The sequence below is a fragment of the Paramisgurnus dabryanus genome, chromosome 21 (genome assembly GCF_030506205.2).
Source record: "Paramisgurnus dabryanus chromosome 21, PD_genome_1.1, whole genome shotgun sequence".
NCBI lineage: Eukaryota > Metazoa > Chordata > Actinopteri > Cypriniformes > Cobitidae > Paramisgurnus > Paramisgurnus dabryanus.
The window spans coordinates 24,914,752-24,936,993 of record NC_133357.1 but is presented as its reverse complement, the minus strand read 5'-3'; the positions used below and the strand labels follow the sequence as shown (position 1 = coordinate 24,936,993).

Genomic DNA, 22,242 nt, shown 5'->3' with positions numbered 1-22,242 from the left:
GCCGCAGTTTATAAACAAGTGATATATTAAGCCATTCAAACACAAACAACAGTGCTAACGTTAAATGCATCCGCTGTTTGTGTGTCAGAGCTGAACACATAAGCCGCGCATTCGCTTCATTGAGCTTGTGAGTATTTTTGCCACTTTATTGGCCTTAAATACAAATAGCGTCAAAAATCCCGTCTTTGCAAGTATCCTCATATAAACACGACCATTTAGGTCTTAGGAGAAAGTAAACTGCAGAACCATTGCGCATAAAATAGCACATCAGCGCTGCCTCTACTGTAACATAATATTTTGTTGATAAAGGTACAGTGATCCTGTGCGCGAATTGTACACGAGTTTAACTCGAGTTACTCGTTCAGGGTTTATATTTATAACGTTACTGTATAGCTGTGACTGTAAACTGTTGTGTGAACAGAACAGACCCTGGATTATTCGTTTATGTGTACTGAATAATATGATATTAAAAAGTTGTATTTCTTCACATTAGTAAATGCATTATGAACAAATAATTTGAAATATAGAGTATATAAGCATTAATGAATTCTTGTTTATGTCATTACATTAATTGATGGTTGTTCATGGTGCATTCACTAATGTTAACAGTTTCAACTCTGATTTAAAACATTATTAGTAAATGCTAAAATAAATACATTTACAATTAATAAATAATTAATAAAAGATTCATTAAAGGTGTTGATATTCATGTTATCTTTTTATATAGTCAGTTATTTAGCTGTTTTGCCTTCATCTCTTAAATGCCATGCAAACTACAGCAACCTATATATGCCACAGGAGACTTTAATATGGAATTAATGGCAAAAAAATCTCCCCTTAAAATGCTATTGGTCTCGCCTACATAGAGTGTTAGTTAAAGGAATATGACTTGGCCTGAAAAAAATTTCAGTCAGAAGAATTTTTTTCACTTTAATCCATGAGGAGTTGTCTTGAAGCTTTCATTACCAAAAACACTTTTGTACAAAGTATTAAATACTTTTCAGTAAGCGTGTTTTTTAATAAAAATTTTCCTGTGTCATTTTACACACAGTTTAAGGACATCCATGATTTGATTTGTTTAAATGTGTGTATTGCATGGATGGTTAACAACTTCTGGTGGGAATTTCATGTCAATAGCACCTTTTAAAAAATATGTTAACTGAAAAAATGGTGATGTGTTCAATACTTACAGTATATAACCCGCTGTATATACCATCTCGTGTTATTCAAAACCTGTATGGCTATGATTTTCTTCCTGAAAACACAAAATGGAAGTCTTCTGAAAAATGTTAGTGCTGCACTTTGCTATGAAATTAATATTAATAAGGACTCACAAAAGAGACTCACCTAAAGGATTATTAGGAACACCATACTAAAACTTTGTTCGCCTTCTGAACTGCCTTTATTCTACGTGGCATTGATTCAACAAGGTGCTGAAAGCATTCTTAAGAAATGTTGGCCCATATTGATAGGATAGCATCTTGCAGTTGATGGAGATTTGTGGGATGCACATTCAGGGCAGGAAGCTCCCGTTCCACCACATCCCAAAGATTGGGTTGAGTTCAGGTGACTGTGGGGGCCATTTAAGTACAGTGAACTCATTGTCATGTTCAAGAAACCAACTTGAAATGATTTGAGCTTTATGACATGCTGCATTATCCTGCTGAAAGTAGTCATCAGAGGATGAGTAAATTGTGGTCATAAAGGGATGGACATGGTCAGAAACAATGCTCAGGTAGGCCGTGGCATTTAAACGCTGCCCAAGTGGCACTAAGGGGCCTAAAGTGTGCCAAGAAAACATCCCCCACACCATTACACCACCACCACCAGCCTGTACAGTGGTAACAAGGCATGATGGATCCATGTTCTCATTCTGTTCACGCAAAATTCTGACTCTTCCATCTGAATGTCCCCACCGGAGTCGAGACTCATCAGACCAGGCAACATTTCTCCAGTCTTCAACTGTCCAAATTTGGTGAGCTTGTGCAAATTGTAGCCTCTTTTTCCTATTTGTAGTGGTGATGAGTGGTACCCGGTGGGGTCTTCTGGTGTTGTAGCCCATCTGCCTCAAGGTTGTGCGTGTTGTGGCTTCACAAATGCTTTGCTGCATACCTCGGTTGTAACGAGTGGTTATTTCAGCCAACGTTGCTCTTCTATCAGCTTGAATCAGTCGGCCCATTCTCCTCTGACCTCTAGCATCAACAAGACATTTTCACCCACTGGACTGCCGCATACTGGATGTTTTTCCCTTTTCACATCATTCTTTGTAAACCCTAGAAATGGTTTTGCATGAAAATCCCAGTAACTGAGCAGATTGTGAAATACTCAGACCGGCCCGTCTAGCAACAACCACCATGTCAGGCTAAAAATTGCTTAAATCACCTTTCTTTCCAATTCTGACATTCAGTTTGGAGTTCAGGAGATTGTCTTGACCAGGACCGCACCCCTAAATGCATTGAAGCAACTGCTATGTGATTGGTTGATTAGATAATTGCATTAATGAGAAATTGAACAGGTGTTCCTAATAATCCTTTAGATGAGTGTAGAATGGAAGTTAAAGGGAACACTTGTCATTGATAGCTTTGTAGGAAGATCACATGTAAATCTTCCATACCAGTGAGATGCTAATAACTGGATTACTGAGTCAATGAGTTAACTTGAGAACTAGATCAGTTTATAAATCATTCAGACTGGTTTTATGCATTTATCCTGATTATTAAATCATAACATGAATTGGTCACAAACTCAGCTTTTTTAGAGAACCCAATTTACTCCATAATTTACCTCTATACCTATATGGTTTACTTAATTTATCCCATCTCAGATGTGTAACTTCCTTTCTTTTGCAAATAAATTTTTGTTAAATTGCTATCCGGTTATCTTCTTATATGGGTGCCGACATGACAATGCTCCAAAAAGCAGAAACATCCATCATTAAAGTAATCCAGATTACGCGTGTATAAATATGTCATGTATCAATAGCAATATGGACATCAGCACGCTAAGTTTAAATATGGTGGTAAACGTCGAATTTCATTAGTTCTCACATTTGGAGCTTATTTGTGGTGGCTTACATTTAAAAAGAAACATGATGTGATTTTATAAAAAAATTATTTGTTTGAAGAATTTAACAAGTAATACTAGCACCAATGTAGAATACGATGAGGGGTTTCATATTTTGTTGAAATATTTGTTTCAATTAGTTTTTTCCAGCTATGACTTCAGAGGAGACATACCACAATTTATACAGTAATACGTTAAGGGTGGGATTTTTGTAATTTTGAAACTTTCCCCTGACCTATTTTACGTTCATTAAATAGGAAAGACTGGTGGGACTATTCTTAAAAAAAAAAAGAAATTCGTATTCCAGTAAAGAAATTTGTTAATGCGGGTGTGGAATGACATGAGAGTGATGACATCTTTATTTTTATTTTGGAGAACAGTTCTTTTCAAAAAAAGATCTGCCAGATTGTCTAAAGTTGTATCTGCCTAGCCACCGTGATGGGATATTAAACTACACCATCATTAACACGAACCCTTTGGGCTTCATTTGGCTTTATTTAGATCCCTGTCATCCAGCATACACCTAATTAACCAATTAAACATCATCTGTTCCACAGCCCTGCTAATGAAACTTGGAAAATGAAAATCATAATGGATTGAAATAGACCGTAGTTTTTAAAAGAAAACGAGTTCCATGCTCGGCTTTGTTTGACGATCCCTCCAGACATGACCTCTTAGAAGAGTGCCCCATTTCAGTCAAAAATGTTTTTCAAGGTTGTCAGCACTTTCTAATGTGCATTTAGTTAGACCATTTAGCTTCTTGCTCGCAAAGCATTTTCAGAATGGCAGAAGATTCCAGTAAGCATCCATCTACACCCTATTAGCTTCTCTATTGGCAGGTTATGGTTCAGCTACTCATTAGGAAGACATCAGCAGTCTTGTACAGTAGATCTGTGCTGTTAAGACATCATATGATAGCTATGTTTAGATTGTAGAGCATTCCGGATATGAATTCAAGTTGGTGAAACATTTGGTAGTTTGGTGTTTTTATAATTATTATGATAGGTTTGATAGCCAAGGCTGCAGTCCCTTCACATGCATCCGGGAATATCAAGGAATAAGGAGTACAGGTTAAAATCCTTTTTTTTTTTCATTAAAGGGCCCATATTATACAAAATCCACTTTTACAAGGTGTTTAGACATACATGTGTGTTGGCAGTGTGTGAACACAACAACCTTACAATGAAAACAATTCACCCACTTCTCCTTTTATAATCCCCATTTAACAAAAGCAGTCTCATTAGACATGCTGTTTTGATTCTTTTGTTAATGTGATGTCACATTGATAAAGCCCGCCCACGGCCACTGACTGACTGGTTAACTTTACCCAAAAGCTTATAGCACTAATGTGGCAAAGATACTATTTTCCCAGACTGTATTCACAGGAATCAGATCTATGTTTATACCAAATCTCAGTTTTTAAAGGTACACACATGAAAATCGAACTTTTTGTTACCGCCTAAATAGGGGCATTGTGGACATGCTATTATAACAAATGATCTTTGAGGTATTTTTTTTTAAGCTGAAACTTTACAAACACATCCTAGGCACACCTGAGACTTATATTACATCTTGTAAAAAGGCCATAATATTGGCCCTTTAAGATCTGTAATCTGATTTACAGTAGCTGACTCTTGGTGCAAGGCGAGTGTCTGATTTTTTTTCCATAGTTGAATTAATAGAATTAATAAACCAGTCATACATCAATTACAGAAGTCCACTTTTCTAAAGGACAAATCCACTTTAGATTCAATTATGGCGGCGTGTAATTGCTCATTGGTTCTTGTGTGTCTCATAAAAAGTTGTCAAATGTCTTGTGATGAAACACACAGTTATAAGAAACCAAAGCGATGTTAAGTGCCACCATATTTAAGTCTAGAGCTGTTATCATCTGTTTACATTACATACGTGTCGTAACTATTGCTAAAAAGCTCAAAACATGAACCACTTTTTTTCTTGGGTCAATGACGTGACGTTAATTATTTTGTGTCCATATGGTTCAATTAAATGTAAAAGGGTTAAAATTTCAAAATAAATTTGCAGATTACTTGCATACATTCTCTTTTTTGAGGACCAAGTCTAACATTTCTGGTTTTATTTCATTTTAAAAGAATATTTGGGGGAAAATTGCAAAAATGTCAATGTGGTGTAACTGGTCTGTGTCAATTGGTGTAACTAGTATTTTTTTAATTAAAATATAAATATATTCATAAAAATGTGGAATAAAATATAATCATCTAGTTTAGTGTAATATGATTTTTACATATATTTTTCATCAATTGTCAAAGATTATTTAGAAAACAGAGCTGTTTTTTAGCATATGTCTGAATAAATATTACAAAAACGTGTTAAAATTTACATTTAGATATAACTAATAAAATGCTATTTTAAATTTTTTTTTTATTATTACTACGCTTACATGCCATCAAGGTGGATAAAATATTTAATATTTCTCATTCTTTGGTGCAATTGGTGGTTACAACATTTTCAGGTCTATTCAGTCTTAACTTTCATAAAAAAATTGCATTGCATAAAATTAACATAAAAACACTATATGCATTGAAATAAGCCTGATGCATGCTTTTAAAACAAGTTTTTTTTTTTTTTTCTCATCTTGCCAAACCATTTTTGTTACTGACCCATAAACCTATCATGTCACTTAAGATATTTATCCACTGGAGGCATATGGATTACTGTTCTGATGGTTAAAGCAAGGAAGAGCCAGGATTTATTTAATATAACTCCAACTGTGTTCAGCTGAAAGTCAAAAAAATCTTGCATGACTTGGGGGTGAATAAATAATCTGTACATTTTCATTTTGGGGGTGGAGTTATATTTTAAACCACTTTGTTAACATTTAACTCCCAATCCTGGACAAATATCTTTGGATATCGAAAGTCTTTCTTAACAATAAAGGCCGTAAAATCATGAGCCAAGTTCTGGGCCGCTTGTAAATCTGTTTGCAAATCCCAATTTTACGCCAACTGTAATTATGGGATTCATGTTAATCTTCCCTCCTGTGATGAAGGGTCATTTTTAAACCCCTTTAAATGATGTGTGACTATGTCAATGCAGGCGGTTGACAAGTAGACCACTTTGGGTGGGCACAATGTTTTCCATCATAATGCGACACTCTTTACTGCCTTTGTGTTCTCTGTTGGCAGTTCAGCTTGATATACAGTAGAGTCTTTCCACGCCTTGGGAAGCTTCCCATTCTTTTGTCTTCTCTGTATATTATTGTAACACGTTCTCTGTCGGCCTGATGCCACTTTCCTTTCAAAGCCTCTCTACGATTAGAATTCTTCCAATGTCTCTACTTTTACACAAGCCGTCCTTAATCAACTTGTATACCCTCAATAGATTGCTGGATCGCACGTTGCGGCATCTTTCAACTCTCTTCGCTTCCCAACACAAGGACACGATGGTGTAAAGAGGGGGCGGCAGGTGTACTGGAGTTCCCCCCTTCGCATTTAACCAGCTAGCCTTGATTCATTAGTTCCCTCCTGGGACGGGGGTGAAATTTGCATCCCTAATTTCCTCATTCCCTCGCCCCGGCTGCAGCTGGGTCCTCTGGGTCCGGGCCGATTTGGAAAACAGGAAGTCTGACAGGCTTGGACCTTTCAGTCAACCTTACCCCTGAAGTGGGGAGACTTTAATTACCATAAACGAGGGTTGTGCTTAACCGCGTGGAATCGATTAGATGCAGCAGAGGGATTGGGGTGGTCAACCCCCCTTTCTACTCCGGCTGATGTCTTTTGTCTTGGCATGTAGTATATCGGTGTTTTGGATCACGGAGCAGACAGTTTAGTCAAAGTGCAAGAAGGAACACCAGCTTGAGCTAAAGCTTGTGAAAAATGCTTAATGATTATTTAACGTCATGCAACGTGCACACATGTGACCAAAGATCAGAGGTAAATTTCATGACTGAACATGAACAAAACAGACACAGATAAATGATGTTAGATGAAGTCAATGTACATACTGTAGTCTTACGACATAAGTGGCAGTTCTGATCCTTAACCTGTGACCTGATGAAAATAATCCTTATTGTGTTTCTGTTGCTATCCTCTGGTATATTCATCCTGAGAAATGTAGATGGGAATGGATTTAAGTCATGCACAAATGAAATGAGCTGTCCTGGAGTGGTCGATTCTAGTGTGTCTAATATGATTTTAACTACCGCTGCTCAGTGAATAAATGTGACTCTTGGGCATTTTAGATGGAGTGCCAATGCTCAAAGCACTGATTCAGTCAAGCAGAATGGGGATGTGCCCAAGCGTGCCATCTAGTGTAGGGTGGCAAACATAATACCTTAACAAAAATGTATTCCAGTAGTTGTGCAAGTCCGTGTTGATGTCCTTTACAAATAGTAGGTATAAGTGTGTCTACTAAGTCTTGGGATGCGTTGGCAATAGTGTTTTGGGTGGTTGGTAGGATTTTTTTGGGCGGTCCTGGGTAGTTGCTAGGGTGTCCTGGATGGTTGCTTGATGGATCCTTTACTGGCCCAAATTAAACAGCCAACCCCCAATTTAACAGATTAAAAACATTTGACTACAACACCTCCTCTCCACTAATTTGTACACCACTGATTATTAAGTAAATGTATATCTGACACCACCTCCACTTTCCACTGGAGATAACCTTTCACATCTGAACAGCTTGCCCTCTTCAGTAGTGTCCCTGTGCATTCAATGCCTCTATCATCTCACTATTGAGCTAATTCCCAAGGCCACTAAAATCAATAGTTCTTATACATGCCTCACGTCTTCATGGTGAAATCAATGTGACATGTTTTTGAGAGCATGTTTTTCACCATCAGCCAAAAGCCTTGAGTGGTGTTGCCAGATGAGGTACGTATGAGACTCCAGCTATCAGGGCGATGGACGCCTCTTGTTCATGACCTCTCGTCTCAGCGGAGGTCATTCCAACACTGACCAGCTGGACTGATCCACAGGGGTCTGCGGGTGTGGAGGTGAAAGCTCAGTTACACAAGAGCCCAACAGGACCATTCACATGTATCTGCTCGCCAACTGGAGCGGGTCCATGCACAGTGCAGGATTACTGAGGAAACTCTGTGGTTACGGTCACAAATGTTGTTTAGGGTTCGATTAAGAGTGGATTTTAGTACCGTTCCGGTGTGGAAACCGAATTTATCAATGGATTACATTAGCCGCGCCTATTTTCAATGTGAAAGGTCCAATGGCTTCAACATGTTGTTTCAAATCTGTCCATTTTCTGGTAATTACCCTCTCACAGCGTAATGCTGTGAGCCCAGTTCTGCACTATCACATGGAGTTAATGGTCCTTTTAGCCACAGACTGCAGTCATTGTCATCTTGTAATCTTGCCGTTGTGGGGGTGTTTTCAGTGCAAACTGTAACAGCCTGTTGTATCTCTTATAACAAGATCTGAGCTGCTTTTATGAGCCTCAAACAAATGAAGATTGCTAAGTCGATACATTTCTTTTTGCCAGATTCAGTTTTAAAGATAATTATGAAGATGCGGTAAAGATAGGAGCTGTGAAAAATGACACAAGCCAGACTCAAATGCACATGCACCGCAGATCATGTAAGCCAACACACTGCAAATATGGCACAGATGTTATCAGTTATAGTAGATAGAAAATAAAGACACATGCTGAGAGTCATTACGACAGTAAATTTTTACACACACACACACACACACACACACACACACACACACACACACACACACACACACACACACACACACTCTGGTTTCCATGTTTTGTGGGGACATTCCATAGACGTAATGCATTTTATACCATACAAACTGTATATTCTATTCCCCTTACCTGCCCCATTCCCTAACCCCAACCATCACAAAAACCTTTCTTGTACCTTAGATTTTCAATTTATAAGCTGGTTTCCTCATGGGGACATCAAAATGTCCCCACAAGGTCACAAAAACACTGGTATTCCTATCTTTGTGGGGACAATTGGTCCCCCCAACGTGATAATTACCAGTTACACACACACACAGATATGTATATTTATATAAAAAATGCATTTTTATATTTTATAATTATTTAAATATTATATCATTCTAACAATTACTAATAATAATAATAATAATAATTGTGTGTCTGTAAGTGTATCTATCTATCTATCAATATATATATCTATATCTATATCTATCTATCTATGTATATATATATATATATATATATATATATATATATATATATATATATATATATATATATATATATATATATATATATATATATATATATATATATATATATATATATATATATATATATATATATATATACATAGATAGATAGATAGATAGATAGATAGATAGATAGATAGATATAGATATAGATATATATATATTGATAGATAGATACACTTACAGACACACAATTATTATTATAATAATTATATTATTATTATAATTATTATTAATATACATATATATACTTGCCTGACGTTGTCATACTCAATTCTAGTCAGAATTTGAGTCCGATACTGCTCCATTGGGCTGTGATTATGGGGCGTGTTTCAACCGAACCAGGACAAAATGCCTTGCACTCAATTGGATAGACCTACAACCAATCAGAGCAACCCAGTGTGACATATGTTGATATGGCGTCTTTTGAAGCCTGACCTAAACTGCTAGTTATTTCGCTACAATGACACTAAGATTATTATTGTTCTAAGTTGTACACCTACTATGTTTACAAAATGTATTTTATATCACGCCATTGTGAGCTATTTATTAAGTCATACAGTCAGACTATCTCTTACCATTAGTAAGTTAGATGAACTTCATACACAGGCATCCAACATTATATCCACGTTGTCGTGTACGCCGAGTTGCCCATTTTTATTGTGTCCCATCTTCTTAGCGACCATTGGAGCCAGCTGATAAATTAAATTTTTGCCAAATTTTATAGGAGAGACGGCAAAAACATCTTCCATATCAACAAATGCCTTGATCGCGTTTCTCTGTTCCAGAACAGACTCGATGGCAGAATCTTCACATCTCAATTCTCCAGCGGATTCAACACAAGCGCTCTTTGGTGACGTGGTTGATTACATTACTGTTGATCACCTTTGAGGTACCAATATGCACCCTTTAAGTACAAAAGTGTACTTTTAAAAGGGTACTGCCCCAGTGAAAGCTTTTGTACCTTTGTGTAAAAAGTGTAAAAGCCAAACTTAACTACCACCGGATCTTGCAGTCTAGCTCACAAAGCAGTGTACTTTGAGAAACTCATTAGGCTTCATATGTCTCATTGTATGAGATTATGCTTCAGTGAAGAGACACTCCACAGGACTCCACAATGACAGGGGGTCCTTTATTTTTATCCCAAATCCATGGGCCACCTACATGTTGTGCTGATCCACTTTACACAAACACACGCACAATCAGGTTAGTTTTGCACGTGCATTCAATGCACTTCTCTAAATGGTGGAGATTAAAATGAATTAGGACTAGAGGTTTTGACTAATGCCGGACTGGATGTCATCACTGTGGGTTTGGCATGGAGTCTTGCTGTGCTGGCAGGTCAAGCTTTAGGATTAACACACCCAGGGGAAACATGCAAGATGGTGCCAGTGATGAGGTTTTAGGGGGGATGTAAGGTGTCACGGAGGGTAAAGACCAAACCGAGAGTGCAGACGGTTGTCTTGGCACACTCAAGAATCATCAATACACAATCAAGATTGTGAGATGTGTATTGCACACAAAAATGTAAGCTTAAATACTAAAAGTTCTTTATTTAGTCTCAGTGCTGTCTACACTGAAAAAAATGATTCATTGAATTTAATCAATTTTTTTAAGGTAAGTGGTTGCAATCAATTTATTTAAGCTACATTTAAACAAAAAAGATTAGTAAAGTAACATAAAATATAAAACTTTTGTTTAAATGTAGCTTAAATAAATTGATTGCAACCACTTACCTTAAAAAAATTGATTAAATTCAATGAATCATTTTTTTCAGTGTAGGAGAAACATCTGAGATCTTAAAGAGCTCATATTTGTGTTTTTTCTTTCCCTTATGGGCAGGCAACACCTTAAGGCAGTAGTGCTGCCTATATAGCTCACTGTTCTTCAAACGTGAAGTGGTAGTGAATAAATATAAGAGGTTATGTGCTGATAACTGCAGATTGATCTCTTTTAAACCCACAGTAATGTGCTTTTATGATCTTTTTACACTAGACTAGCACTGTTTTGTTTAGGGTGGAAAGCTGATCAGATGAAACGGCTCCCGCACTGTCAGCAGTTTTCAAACAGTCAGATTTAAGACATTTAATGCGTTTCCGTCTAGTTTTACAGCTTGAATGTAAAATAAATCTATATAAGCACATTTACCTTAATAAAGAAAGCAATTAAATTGAAAGAAGACCTTTTATAAATACTAATATCCTGTTTAAGTGAACTCTCTGGTACAGTAGCTCAAAGAGCTTTTGGCAGGGTGGAAGCGTAATGTTTAATTCATTCGTGCGCTGCCCACTCGCTGAGCTGTTATATTCCTTTGTACCGTCGCTCGGCGCATTTATAGCATAAGGATAAGCTGCTTGTTTGATCTTTCTAAAAATGAAATGCCATGTCAGTGAAAACGAGCAATGTAGTTTAACATCATGCACTGCTTTTCTTGACTTCAGTCCATGTGCTTTACATTTTTACACGCATGGGGCGAGAGTGTCTCTATGTTTCTGTATGTACGCCGCATCACTGTTTATGTTAAATGTCTGCACTGAAAGGCCGCACATCATCTCCTCCCTCTGCTCTTTCCTGCAGATCCCGAATCCCAAAGGAAACGCACTGTTCAGAATGTCCTCGACCTCCGGCAGAACCTGGAAGACACCATGTCTAGCTTGCGGGGCTCGCAACTCAGCCACAGGTATAGAGGGTCACACTTTTGTATTTTACCACATGGCGTATTTAAATGTGTAACCCCAACACAATCTCATTTCAGTTGTATTTTATGAGTTCATAAGACCAAGTTTGTACGTTATTGTGAGTTTGTTTTCGCCTTTAGCCCTTTTCACACAGAGATTAGGGAAAATACACGGAAAATGCATCCATGATTTGTCCAGGATCGTTTCATTTTTTGGTTTATTCACACTGCCAATGATTTTCCGCAATCTGTCTTCTAATCTTTGCCTGGGTTGCATATGTGTGGGGCGGGTCTATTAAAAGAAGGTCCAGATTCTATTGAGGTAGGGTCGTGTTTGGTTAGGTGATTTCAAATATCAACATTGGCTTTCAAACATTGTGCACTCCGCCCTTAAAGTCCTGCACTTGCAATTTTAGTTTTATAATTTATGATCTCTTCTTCAGTCCAGTTTGCTGACATTTATCGTCGTTAATGTTGATCTGTGTTTAAATCCCTCACTACGGCACACACCTTACGGCATTGTTTCTGCCTCTTGTTCACACAGAATGCTTTCTGTGAATGTTACGGCAATGCTACTGGGTCCTCTTTACGGGAGCGATCCCAGAACATTTACGGGACGTGTTTGAGTTCACACAGAAGCCTCTCTGGCAATTTTACCAAAATTTTCTGGGACCAAAGTGATGTGTGAATGGGGTTTCTATGACATTGGGTTTAGGGCGGGGTTGGGTATTGTTGTTTTTTGTTAATAATCATGCGTTGGTTTTTTTTACATTTCACTTTGTACGAATTTGCCAACTCCTAAAATAGGTAAAAGATTTTGTGAGATCAGGTTGGTAACCCTGTTAACCATTGTGTCATTTTATAATTTTTATTAATTTATGTATGAAATATTATGCAGTCAGGCCCGGATAATTTGCAAAAACTCCAGACGAAGTGATCTTGGGTCTTGGTTTTGTATAATAACCTGCATTATCCCACTTATTACACAGAAGTTGGGATGCATAATGATTCATTGCGATTAATCTGTAGCAGAATAAACTTTTTTGTTTACATCATATATGTGTGTGTGAACTGTGTATAATAACTTTGTATACACACACATTCATCTATATATTTAAGAAATGTTTACGTAAGGAATAATTGACGATGGGCCATTGAATTATTAGAAAAATGCCATACAAGGTATTTTTCAATAATTCAACCGCACAAAGTCAATTATTTCGCTTATACTACAAGATATCGATCACATGATATATTTATAGGGATTCGTCTGGTTTTTGTACTTAAATTGCTATTGTGAGTAGGACTATTTCTTCCACGTCTCATCCAACGGCTCTTTTGCTTGACCCAAAATGTCATTTTAAAGCTGGCAATGGAGGCTTGAGCTGATAGCATTCTAATGCAGTTATTAATACAGTTATTAGAAAGAGAGACAGAGAGAGAATGAAAGAAAGAGAGAGAGAGAGAGAGAGAGGGCGAGCGAGAGAGATTTTGTGAACGAGGCTCCCTCGTGCGTCTCTAAACAGCGCTGTTATTGCCTCAGAATATCATCTGTCATGTTGTTTTTGTTAGTCCGTTATTACAGTTAACTATGCGAAGTGATGTGGAACTGTAATGCGGTCAAGAGAGCTGCCTGGAACTACGTTCACCGTGCGTTTCCCAGGAAATAATTGCACACCTCAGAACGTTCATCAGCCAATCAGATTCAAGCATTATCGGACCCGTAGTATAAATGTGTCTATACATTTGTATATTTATGTATAATTTATATTATATGTAAATATAAATACTTAATATATAAGTGTTTTTTTTTCTTAAAATTATACATGCATTTGTGCATATTTATATATACATAATTATTATACACAGTTTACACATATATGATGTAAACAAAAACTTTTATTCTGCTATAGATTAATTGGATTTAAAAAATAGATTTGAGGTCAGTTGACTCTTAAAAAATGCTGGGTTGTTTTGGGTCAAAAATGGACAAACCAAACCTGCTGGATGGTAATTTAACCAATGCTGGGTAGTTTTAACTTTTGGGGTTAATTTAACCCAATGGTTTGGTTTATCTCTTTTTGGCCCAATGCTGGGTTGAAAATAAGTTTTTAGAGTGTTTAGACATGACTGAACATATCATGTCATTTTCAAGAGTTTCAAGCCCTGTTTGTATCCTGTCATTGAAAGGGGCAGTTTTAATAAACGCTTGCCATGTCAAACCACTCTGTCAATCATTAAACACAATATTAATGTAGTATACTTTGCTATAATGTCCTTCAGAGACATTTAATGTGTCCAACTGAACACAGTCCAAACAAGTGCTGACCAAAGGAGTCCAACAGTCACAAAACTGAGCAGAGCAGCAGATGTTTGTCTGTCCTTCTCACATCAGCACCTCGCTCTGTTGTTTCCTCCTTCCCAAGGTTTACAAACACACATACAAAACCACAGCATAAGGATGGATTTCATCACAAAACAACACATGGCGCGTGAGGTCTTCTGGCAGGGCTGGTGTGTTGTATTGATGTGTTTGTTATCATAGCTACAGTAGTGGCTGTGTTTTGCAAGAGTTTTGTTTAGAGAAGCAGTATGTTCTGCTTCACACAGAAATTGCACGGGAAGCTGTTAATGTTTCAATGAAAATGAATAGGTTTGTCATGAATAGGTAAATAAGTTTATCTCAAAAAATACTTTATGTTGTGTAACATTATCAACACATGTCAGAGCTCTGGCATTGTTGCTTATGTGGACATGTTAAATTTCTATTGCCATTTTTTCACATCATTTCCTGTTTAAAATCTTACGTTACTTATTAGTTAAAGGGAAAAACGTACTCCTGTACTACTGTTTATGTCTTGTTTTCCAGTAATTTTTTTTAAATACATAATCACTTAAAAAATGCTGGGTTGTTTTAAAGCAGCGTTGAGTCAAAATGGAACAAACCAAGGGATTTTTTTTTTTACCCAACCTACTGGTTAAAACAACCCAGCATTTCAGTTAAAACAACCCATCATAGGTTAAATTATAATCCCAACAGTTTAGGTTCATCACTTTTTGGTAGTCCACATTTTTTTTATTACCCATATTTTTCAGAGATTATCTTGCAAGCAAACTTATTACGATTTTAAGACTTATTTTCAAAGAATACCTTTTAACGTTTATTTGTTCCACCACAGTGGCAAATTGTTTTTTTTTGTTGAAGTCCCCCTATGGTGGGAATTAAGTTTTTATTGTTGTTTATATGTCTATGTGGCATTTGAAATATACTTAAAAATAAATATAAAATAAAATAAATCATGTGCAAATTCACAATTTACCACCATTGCTGAGTATTTTCTCAATAAAATTTGAGTTTTCAGTCTCATTCCTGCTCTTTGAAATCGCATCGGTTTCTTACATCACAAATATGTAACCAATCCCAATTTAATGAATGTAGCATCTGTTTACATATAGTTTTATTGTCGAGGAGGTGCATAAGAGTGAAGGCGGGGACTAATTAGCATATTCATATATCCGCGTATACTAAATGAGGTTGTAAGGGTGTACAGCTACATTCAAGCAGTTTTAAAGCATGAAGAAATAACTGGCACAGGAAAAACTTTTAAATGTGCTATTATGATGCTCAAAGATGATTTTAAGTATCAACAACATGGGGATTACATTTAGTTAGGTTTGTGCTTAAAACATCTAAACCCAATCAAATAAATGTTTTCTGATACGTTTTATCATTTCATGCAGTTTTGCTTTTTAATTTAGTTGCATTTTTTACTTTTCTCCGCCAGCGTTTTTAAAAAAAGTTGCCAGTCAGTGTCAGCATTTTTCATAATTCTCACAAAAGTTGAATGTATTCTCCAGGAAATGTTCTTATCCTACCTTCATTAGTTCTCTTTTTATCACTTATCAAATATGGGTAGATTTCTTCAAAAACACCAGATTTTAAGCAAAAAGCTGAGATAATAAAATTTTTGTGAAGGACTTTTGATAGAGATCAGATTCAGAGCGATCCTCTAAACATACACGGATACATACAGCTGTTTCCCCTAGGACGATACTTGGGTTGTATAAGTTGCGGAAATCCACCTAGTGGATAATATTGGTATTGCGGAAAGCCGGAAAACTCGTCAATGGCAGGGAAGCATTTACTCTTAATTGATGTGTTAACTCCTCAATGGCGGAGAAAGAGTAAAATATATTTTTTGCTGAAAGACAAGACTAAAACAATTGCCGCATGGTGTGCGATTTAAACACATTCCTGTTAGCCATGCACATTTCATGCACACGCAGTTAAAAAATAAAATGCTTGCGTGCATTATAGTTTCATTGAAGATCTATAAGCATGTAGTATCTTAGCACTATACTGTATCTTTCACTTAGTCTGAGTATAGTTTGTTTGTTTGAGTGAGTGATTTTAGTACGGCCTCCTGGTGTATAACATTACCCTGTCTCAGCAGCTGCAGAGTCATTCTATTAAACCTTTAACGTAATTGCCCTGATTTAATGCTTCATCTGCACATAAACACTAATGCCCCGGCTCATGAGAAGACTAGAGAGTCTGTCATGTAAAGAAAGAGCCGTCAAAACAGTGAGCTTGCCTTAAAACACTTGTAATAGATAAAAATGCTTGCTCCAGTATTCTCACTGTAGCTCAGTGGTAGAGCATTGTGCAAGCAGAGCAAAGGTCATGGGTTTGATTCCTATGGAACACATATACTGTTAACATGGAAACTTTGAAAGCACTTGTAAGGGGGTGAAAATTATATCCCCCATCCATCCGTTTGGCCCAATGGCGAAGTCCAAACCGCATGGGAAGGATTGATAGCGCGTTCGGTCTTTTCCGGAGCTTTGCAGATGACGTTTTGGCGTTACGTAATTTAGGTATATTTATCTCTAATCTGACTCCAAAGACAAAGATTTAGTTTATATTATATTACAAATTTGATTGATTATTACTTTTAAAGCTTACAGAATTTAGATGGATGTTTGTTTATTTATTCTGATAAAGCTCTGGTATTACACTCGTTCATTCGGTTCTCACAGTCGCACATGATCCTAGTACGGGCCTTATAATTAATATACTGGTCAACGGTCATAAGCGAATCAGTGTTGGTCGCTGCCAGAGGTTGGACTATACGCTTAAGCGGCCGCTTTCTGCGTGCTCAACTTTAAACATACTTTATTTAGTCCCCTTAGAGGTGACACTTAATTATTACAATTATTATTTCTAATCAAGATTAATGAATAGAATAACATTGAAATAAACAGAGGTTGAGGCTGACCCTATTTAGAGTAATCAGAAATGTTACTCTAAACGGAAACACAGCCTCCACGCTTCTAAGTACACTTAAACTAACGCCAATTGCTATTCGTATCTCACAAATCCTCAGCTGATGTATTATTCACTATCTAACTGGGTTTGGGCCGATCCTAGCCTGATTTCAGTCCTTACGGTAACTACGGATACAACGATATTACTTGCAGTGTCAACATTTACCGAGCAACACAGAATAAATCAAACTTAACAATTTATTAACCAGGTAAGAAAATCACAATTCAAAGCCAATTCACAGTTCAAATAAAATGTAACACAAATACAAACCAATAGTATTTACATCAAACAGGAAATATAAAAACCTTTCATACCTGGTAAAGACGACACACAGTAAATTGTGCGGGATATCTGGTTACAGATTCCTCAAAGTAAAATAACAATACATGATGCTGTGCAAGGACAGCATCATGGGGGTGCCTTTCTCGATATTGAAAGTCCCGCCTAAATCTTCTACACATCTCCTTAAATAGCCAGAGAACAAAGCATATAGGAATTTGGTACTGATTGGTTGTTGGTAAAACTAAGGGCTGTCCTTAATCTGTATACAGTGGGTGATTGGTTTATGCTTAGAAAGGGAGGTGTCTATCAACATTGAATGAAGTTTCACATATACTTTAACATTGAATTCTGTTGTTATATGAGTGAGACCTGTAACCACTTGCAATGAGACATTCCAATAGAAAACAAATAAGATACAGATTTTAGATTATTTGTGCATGTAGCATTTCATATACAGTTTGCTTTTAGAGAAAAGAATACAAATGTATGACACCCTAAAGATGTGTCTTTGAAACCCAAATGTGTCTCAGTGGGAAGTCCACTGTGAATCGTGGAGAGAGGCTTTTCCCGCGCACTCACTTTGCCCCCATGCAGTGTCCTTTGGGGAGGTGCTATCTTATTTAGGAAATTGTCTTACACACTGTAAGTCGCTTTAGTATAGCAGCATCTGCCAATTGCATAAATGAAAATGTTAAGTATGATGCACTGTTTAATATGTCATATTTTCTATTCATTTGATTTAATTGCCCATTGAGGGACTAACGGAGTGCCAGTCAATGTCATTATTTTTATTCAGCCCGACAGTCAAGTGAACAGAAGTGCCTGACACTTTCAAAAGATAATTCATATTCACATCAGTCATCTGAATTGTCTTTTCTTCTGACTTTTCTGAAGTTTTTGACAGCCCTTTGCTCTTTGTGAATGTATGTGAATTCCAGATTTGTTTCTGTCACAAACACGCAGTGTGCTGTGGGTATAAAAACTATTTAAAAGAAGCTGAGCTTTATCTAGCTGCATGAGCAGTCCATTACTACTGAAGCTCAGTGCTGTCACAATGTAAAAAAATGCAGTATTTTTGGGTAACACTTTACTTGAAGGGGTGTCCTTAAGACACCTTTGCAATCATGACATGACACTTATCATGAACATGAAGGAGATTTTATGCACATTAAGTATCTTTTTTTTCAAATATGTCATTTTTAATGCAAAAATTGAATTTTTTCCGATGTCTTTGTCATGACAACCTGACATAAACCAATACATCATAACTTGTCATAAATCTGTCATAAACATTAATAATTATCAAACTTTAGAAACTACCTAGCTTTATGGGTTAACATTACATTAAACTGTCATTTAAATGTCATTAAGTGTTAATACTCTGTCAAATAGTTTTATAACAGCATCATGAATATTTTTCTTAACCTCAACTACAGTGGTACAAATTGAACTTGTCATTAAAATGTCAGTGGGTCTCATTCACTAAGCATGCGTACGCACAAATTTGTATGTAAAATGTGCTTACAGACGTTTTAACTAGCAAATTATGATTCAACAAAAACTTTCATACTTAAATATATCTTAAATGTATGCAAAAACTTAGACCACACATACACAATAATCATGAACAAGGAAAAAATATATAAAATATATAACACAGATATATATATTACAGGGTTATTTTTTCCTTGTTCATAATTATTGCGTACTTGTTGTCTAAGTTGTTCTTACGTTATTGCAAACATTTAGAGGAAATATTAGTATAAAAGTTTTGTTGATTCATGATTTGTTAGTTAAAACGTCCGAACACATATTTCACGAACAAATACATGCGTACGCATGTGTTAATATTATGTCAAATAATACTAAATACCTTAACAGAATGCAACAGACACGTCAAAAGATTTTACTCAACTTGATGTATGTGCATAATCCACACGCAGGGTTCTGAAATTTTCTGACATAGAAGAAAAACTAACAAAACTATTAATTTAATTAAATGTCATTAACTGTTTTCCATTGTTATGGACCAAATGCTGAATGGCTTAACCCATTATTGTACTGTTTTAATTTAATTTTAGGTGAATTTGTCTACAAATGCAATAAAATTAAATTTTATCAATTTTAATTATTATTATTGAATGATTTATTTTATTTCTCTAACACCTGGAGGAAACTTAAAAAAACATTATGAACTGAAGAATATTCATGATGTTGTTATAAAACTATTTTGCAGAGTACTTAATTTCAATGACAAATTCAATTTGTATCACTGGTAAAAAGTGGTCAGTTATGTTGTCTTAGTAATGTTGTCAGTTATGTTGTCTTAGTAATGTTGTCACAACACAGTCATCTTTGCATTAAAAATGACATAATTGAACAAATGAGCTTTAATGACAGTTGTCATAAACATATATTAGATGTCCTTCATGTTCATGGCACGTGTCACGTCATGATTATGAAAGTGTCTTGTCAGTCTTATGAAAACCTCTTAGAGTAAAGTGTTACCTATTTTTGTCAAATCAACATGATTTTATAAGATAAAGTAACATAAATATAAGTTGATATTGTTTAACTTAATTTAAGTTATGTCAATTTATTACAAAACTTAAAATAGTAGGTTGAATTAATTAGCAAAACCATGCGTTTTGACTGTTTTAACTGAAATTATTTTGTGATGATTGACATTGTGCCACAGATGTTGTGAGTTAAACTAAATATATTTTTGACCTGGTACGTTCCTTTTAAATTCGAGCATGCTTAATATCCAAAGGCTTTTTAATATGAAAGTTGAGCTCAAGGACAGTGGGAAATAATCTGCGTTCATCCGCTTGGCTTAAAAAATCAAAACACGGACACCTGGAAACAAAATGAGAGCATTAAAAAACGCTTTAAGGATAGGATATGAGTTTATCCAGGCGAGGGCTTTAGCCATGAAAGGTCAGCCAGTTTCTCCAGCTGGCCAAACTCTCTCCTACTATTTTAAAATTAAAGAAAGGGGCCTGAGGGGTCAATGTGTGTCTGTGATTCACTTCCTGTAGAAAGCTTGAGTGGTGTGTAAGGCACGAATGAAGGAAATTAGACATCCTCAGAGCTGTTTTACCAGCTTTGTATTTCCCAGCATCCTCAGGGGTGATGGATCACTTACCAATGACGAAAAGAGAGACTGCACACACGTACACAAATGTGATGAGTCTTCAGATGTGTTGAAGATGAGTTTGTAAGATTAAAGAGTCATTAGCTGCAGTGTAAAAACGTACAGTAGTTCTTTTAACTTGATCTTACTTATTAAAATTATTCATGTTTATTAAAACCAAATGTAGCCATGTTGATAGTCATATTATTTAAAGTTATTCATATAATTTCAATAATAAAATGATTATAATTGTTGTCTTTCAGTTGTATTGAAAACACCATGTGCTACGATAGCGATGAGACGAACGCTCGCAGCATCTCCAGCTTATCCAATCGTTCGTCACCCCTCTCCTGGCACCAGGGTCAGTCCAGCCCTCGTCTGCAGGCTGGCGATGCCCCCTCCTCAGGGGTCACCGCGCACTCCCTACCGCTCCGTGCATCAATGCAGATCAGCCACCTGCAGCGCATCCAGCTAATCGACACTGCCGATGATGACCTGGCCGACCTCAAGTCTGGTTACCTTAGCGACGGCAACCTGACAGGAAAGAGCCAACCAGATGAGGATGATGATGATGAAGACGATGTAGATGTTGATGACGATGATCTAGCCAATGAGTAAGTGTTTATTGATTTAATTAATTTGAGCTGCATGATGGCAGAGATGGCATCATTTGGGCAAAAGTAATTTATTTGCTTGTTGTCTCTCTATATTCTGTTGTATTTAAATAGTTATTGATAATATATTCAACATCAAATCAATACTGACCCAGATTTCCCAATAAGCAGTTATGTCACAGTCACCCCAGGCCATATGGGCCATCTTCAGGTCCCCATCACTGAGGTGTCTGTGTCCCCCTGAGGGGCATCTTGCAGAGCTAGCCCTTGTTTTCTGTTTTAAGACACCTGAAAATAATGTGCAGCCTTCCTGTTACAGTTGTGTGTAGAGGATAGGTCTTTGTTGGAGATGCGATGTTAAGTGCGTTTATGTGGTGAGTTATTTGTGGACACAAAGCTGGGAAATTGCAGAGGAAATTAGATGTGTTTGCGTTAGCCGTTAGCAAAGCTTTGAAGTCGCCCTCTCTTAACCTGCACTGTTGGTTTAGTCTGATAGGGAATAGCTGTTAACAGCCACTGAGTCGGTCACTGCAAAGTGAGAAAGTTTACAATCAAGCTGTTCACAGTTGAAGGTACTTCACTTGCAGCAGTTGACAGCAGTTGAAATCAAATAAATACCTACTTCAGTAGACCACAGTTGAAACCCAACATAACTACAACTGTTACGACTAACGCTTTGATTATAGAGGCTACGTAAGGAGTAATGTAAGGGCAGCCGGTTGTTATTGCAGAAATAAGCCCTGAGTAAGTGAGAAAAGAGTTAGCAGATAACGATCAAAAATCGCTTATTATAGAAACCAGGTTTCATGCAAATTTGGTTGAATCGTTTGTAAATACAATATCATATATCAGTCCCTCCAGTAGGCTTGCCGCGATAGTCGGTGAAACGGTGATAACCGGTGCTTCAGCCTCTCACCGGTTAGATCACTTGCCCACCGCGACAC

The 22,242-nt window shown here is 36.7% G+C and overlaps 1 protein-coding gene across 7 annotated transcripts in view; it reads left to right on the top strand.

Moving 5' to 3' along the window:
- nav1a (neuron navigator 1a) overlaps positions 1–22,242 on the top strand; it is a 177,230-nt gene that overhangs the window by 61,340 nt on the left and 93,648 nt on the right. For all 7 annotated transcript variants that reach the window (XM_065286374.1, XM_065286377.2, XM_065286375.2 and 4 more), the window contains 2 exons: positions 11,838–11,940; positions 20,948–21,298. In XM_065286374.1, coding sequence (XP_065142446.1) covers positions 11,838–11,940; positions 20,948–21,298 — 454 coding nt within the window. The remainder of the gene's footprint in view (positions 1–11,837; positions 11,941–20,947; positions 21,299–22,242) is intronic.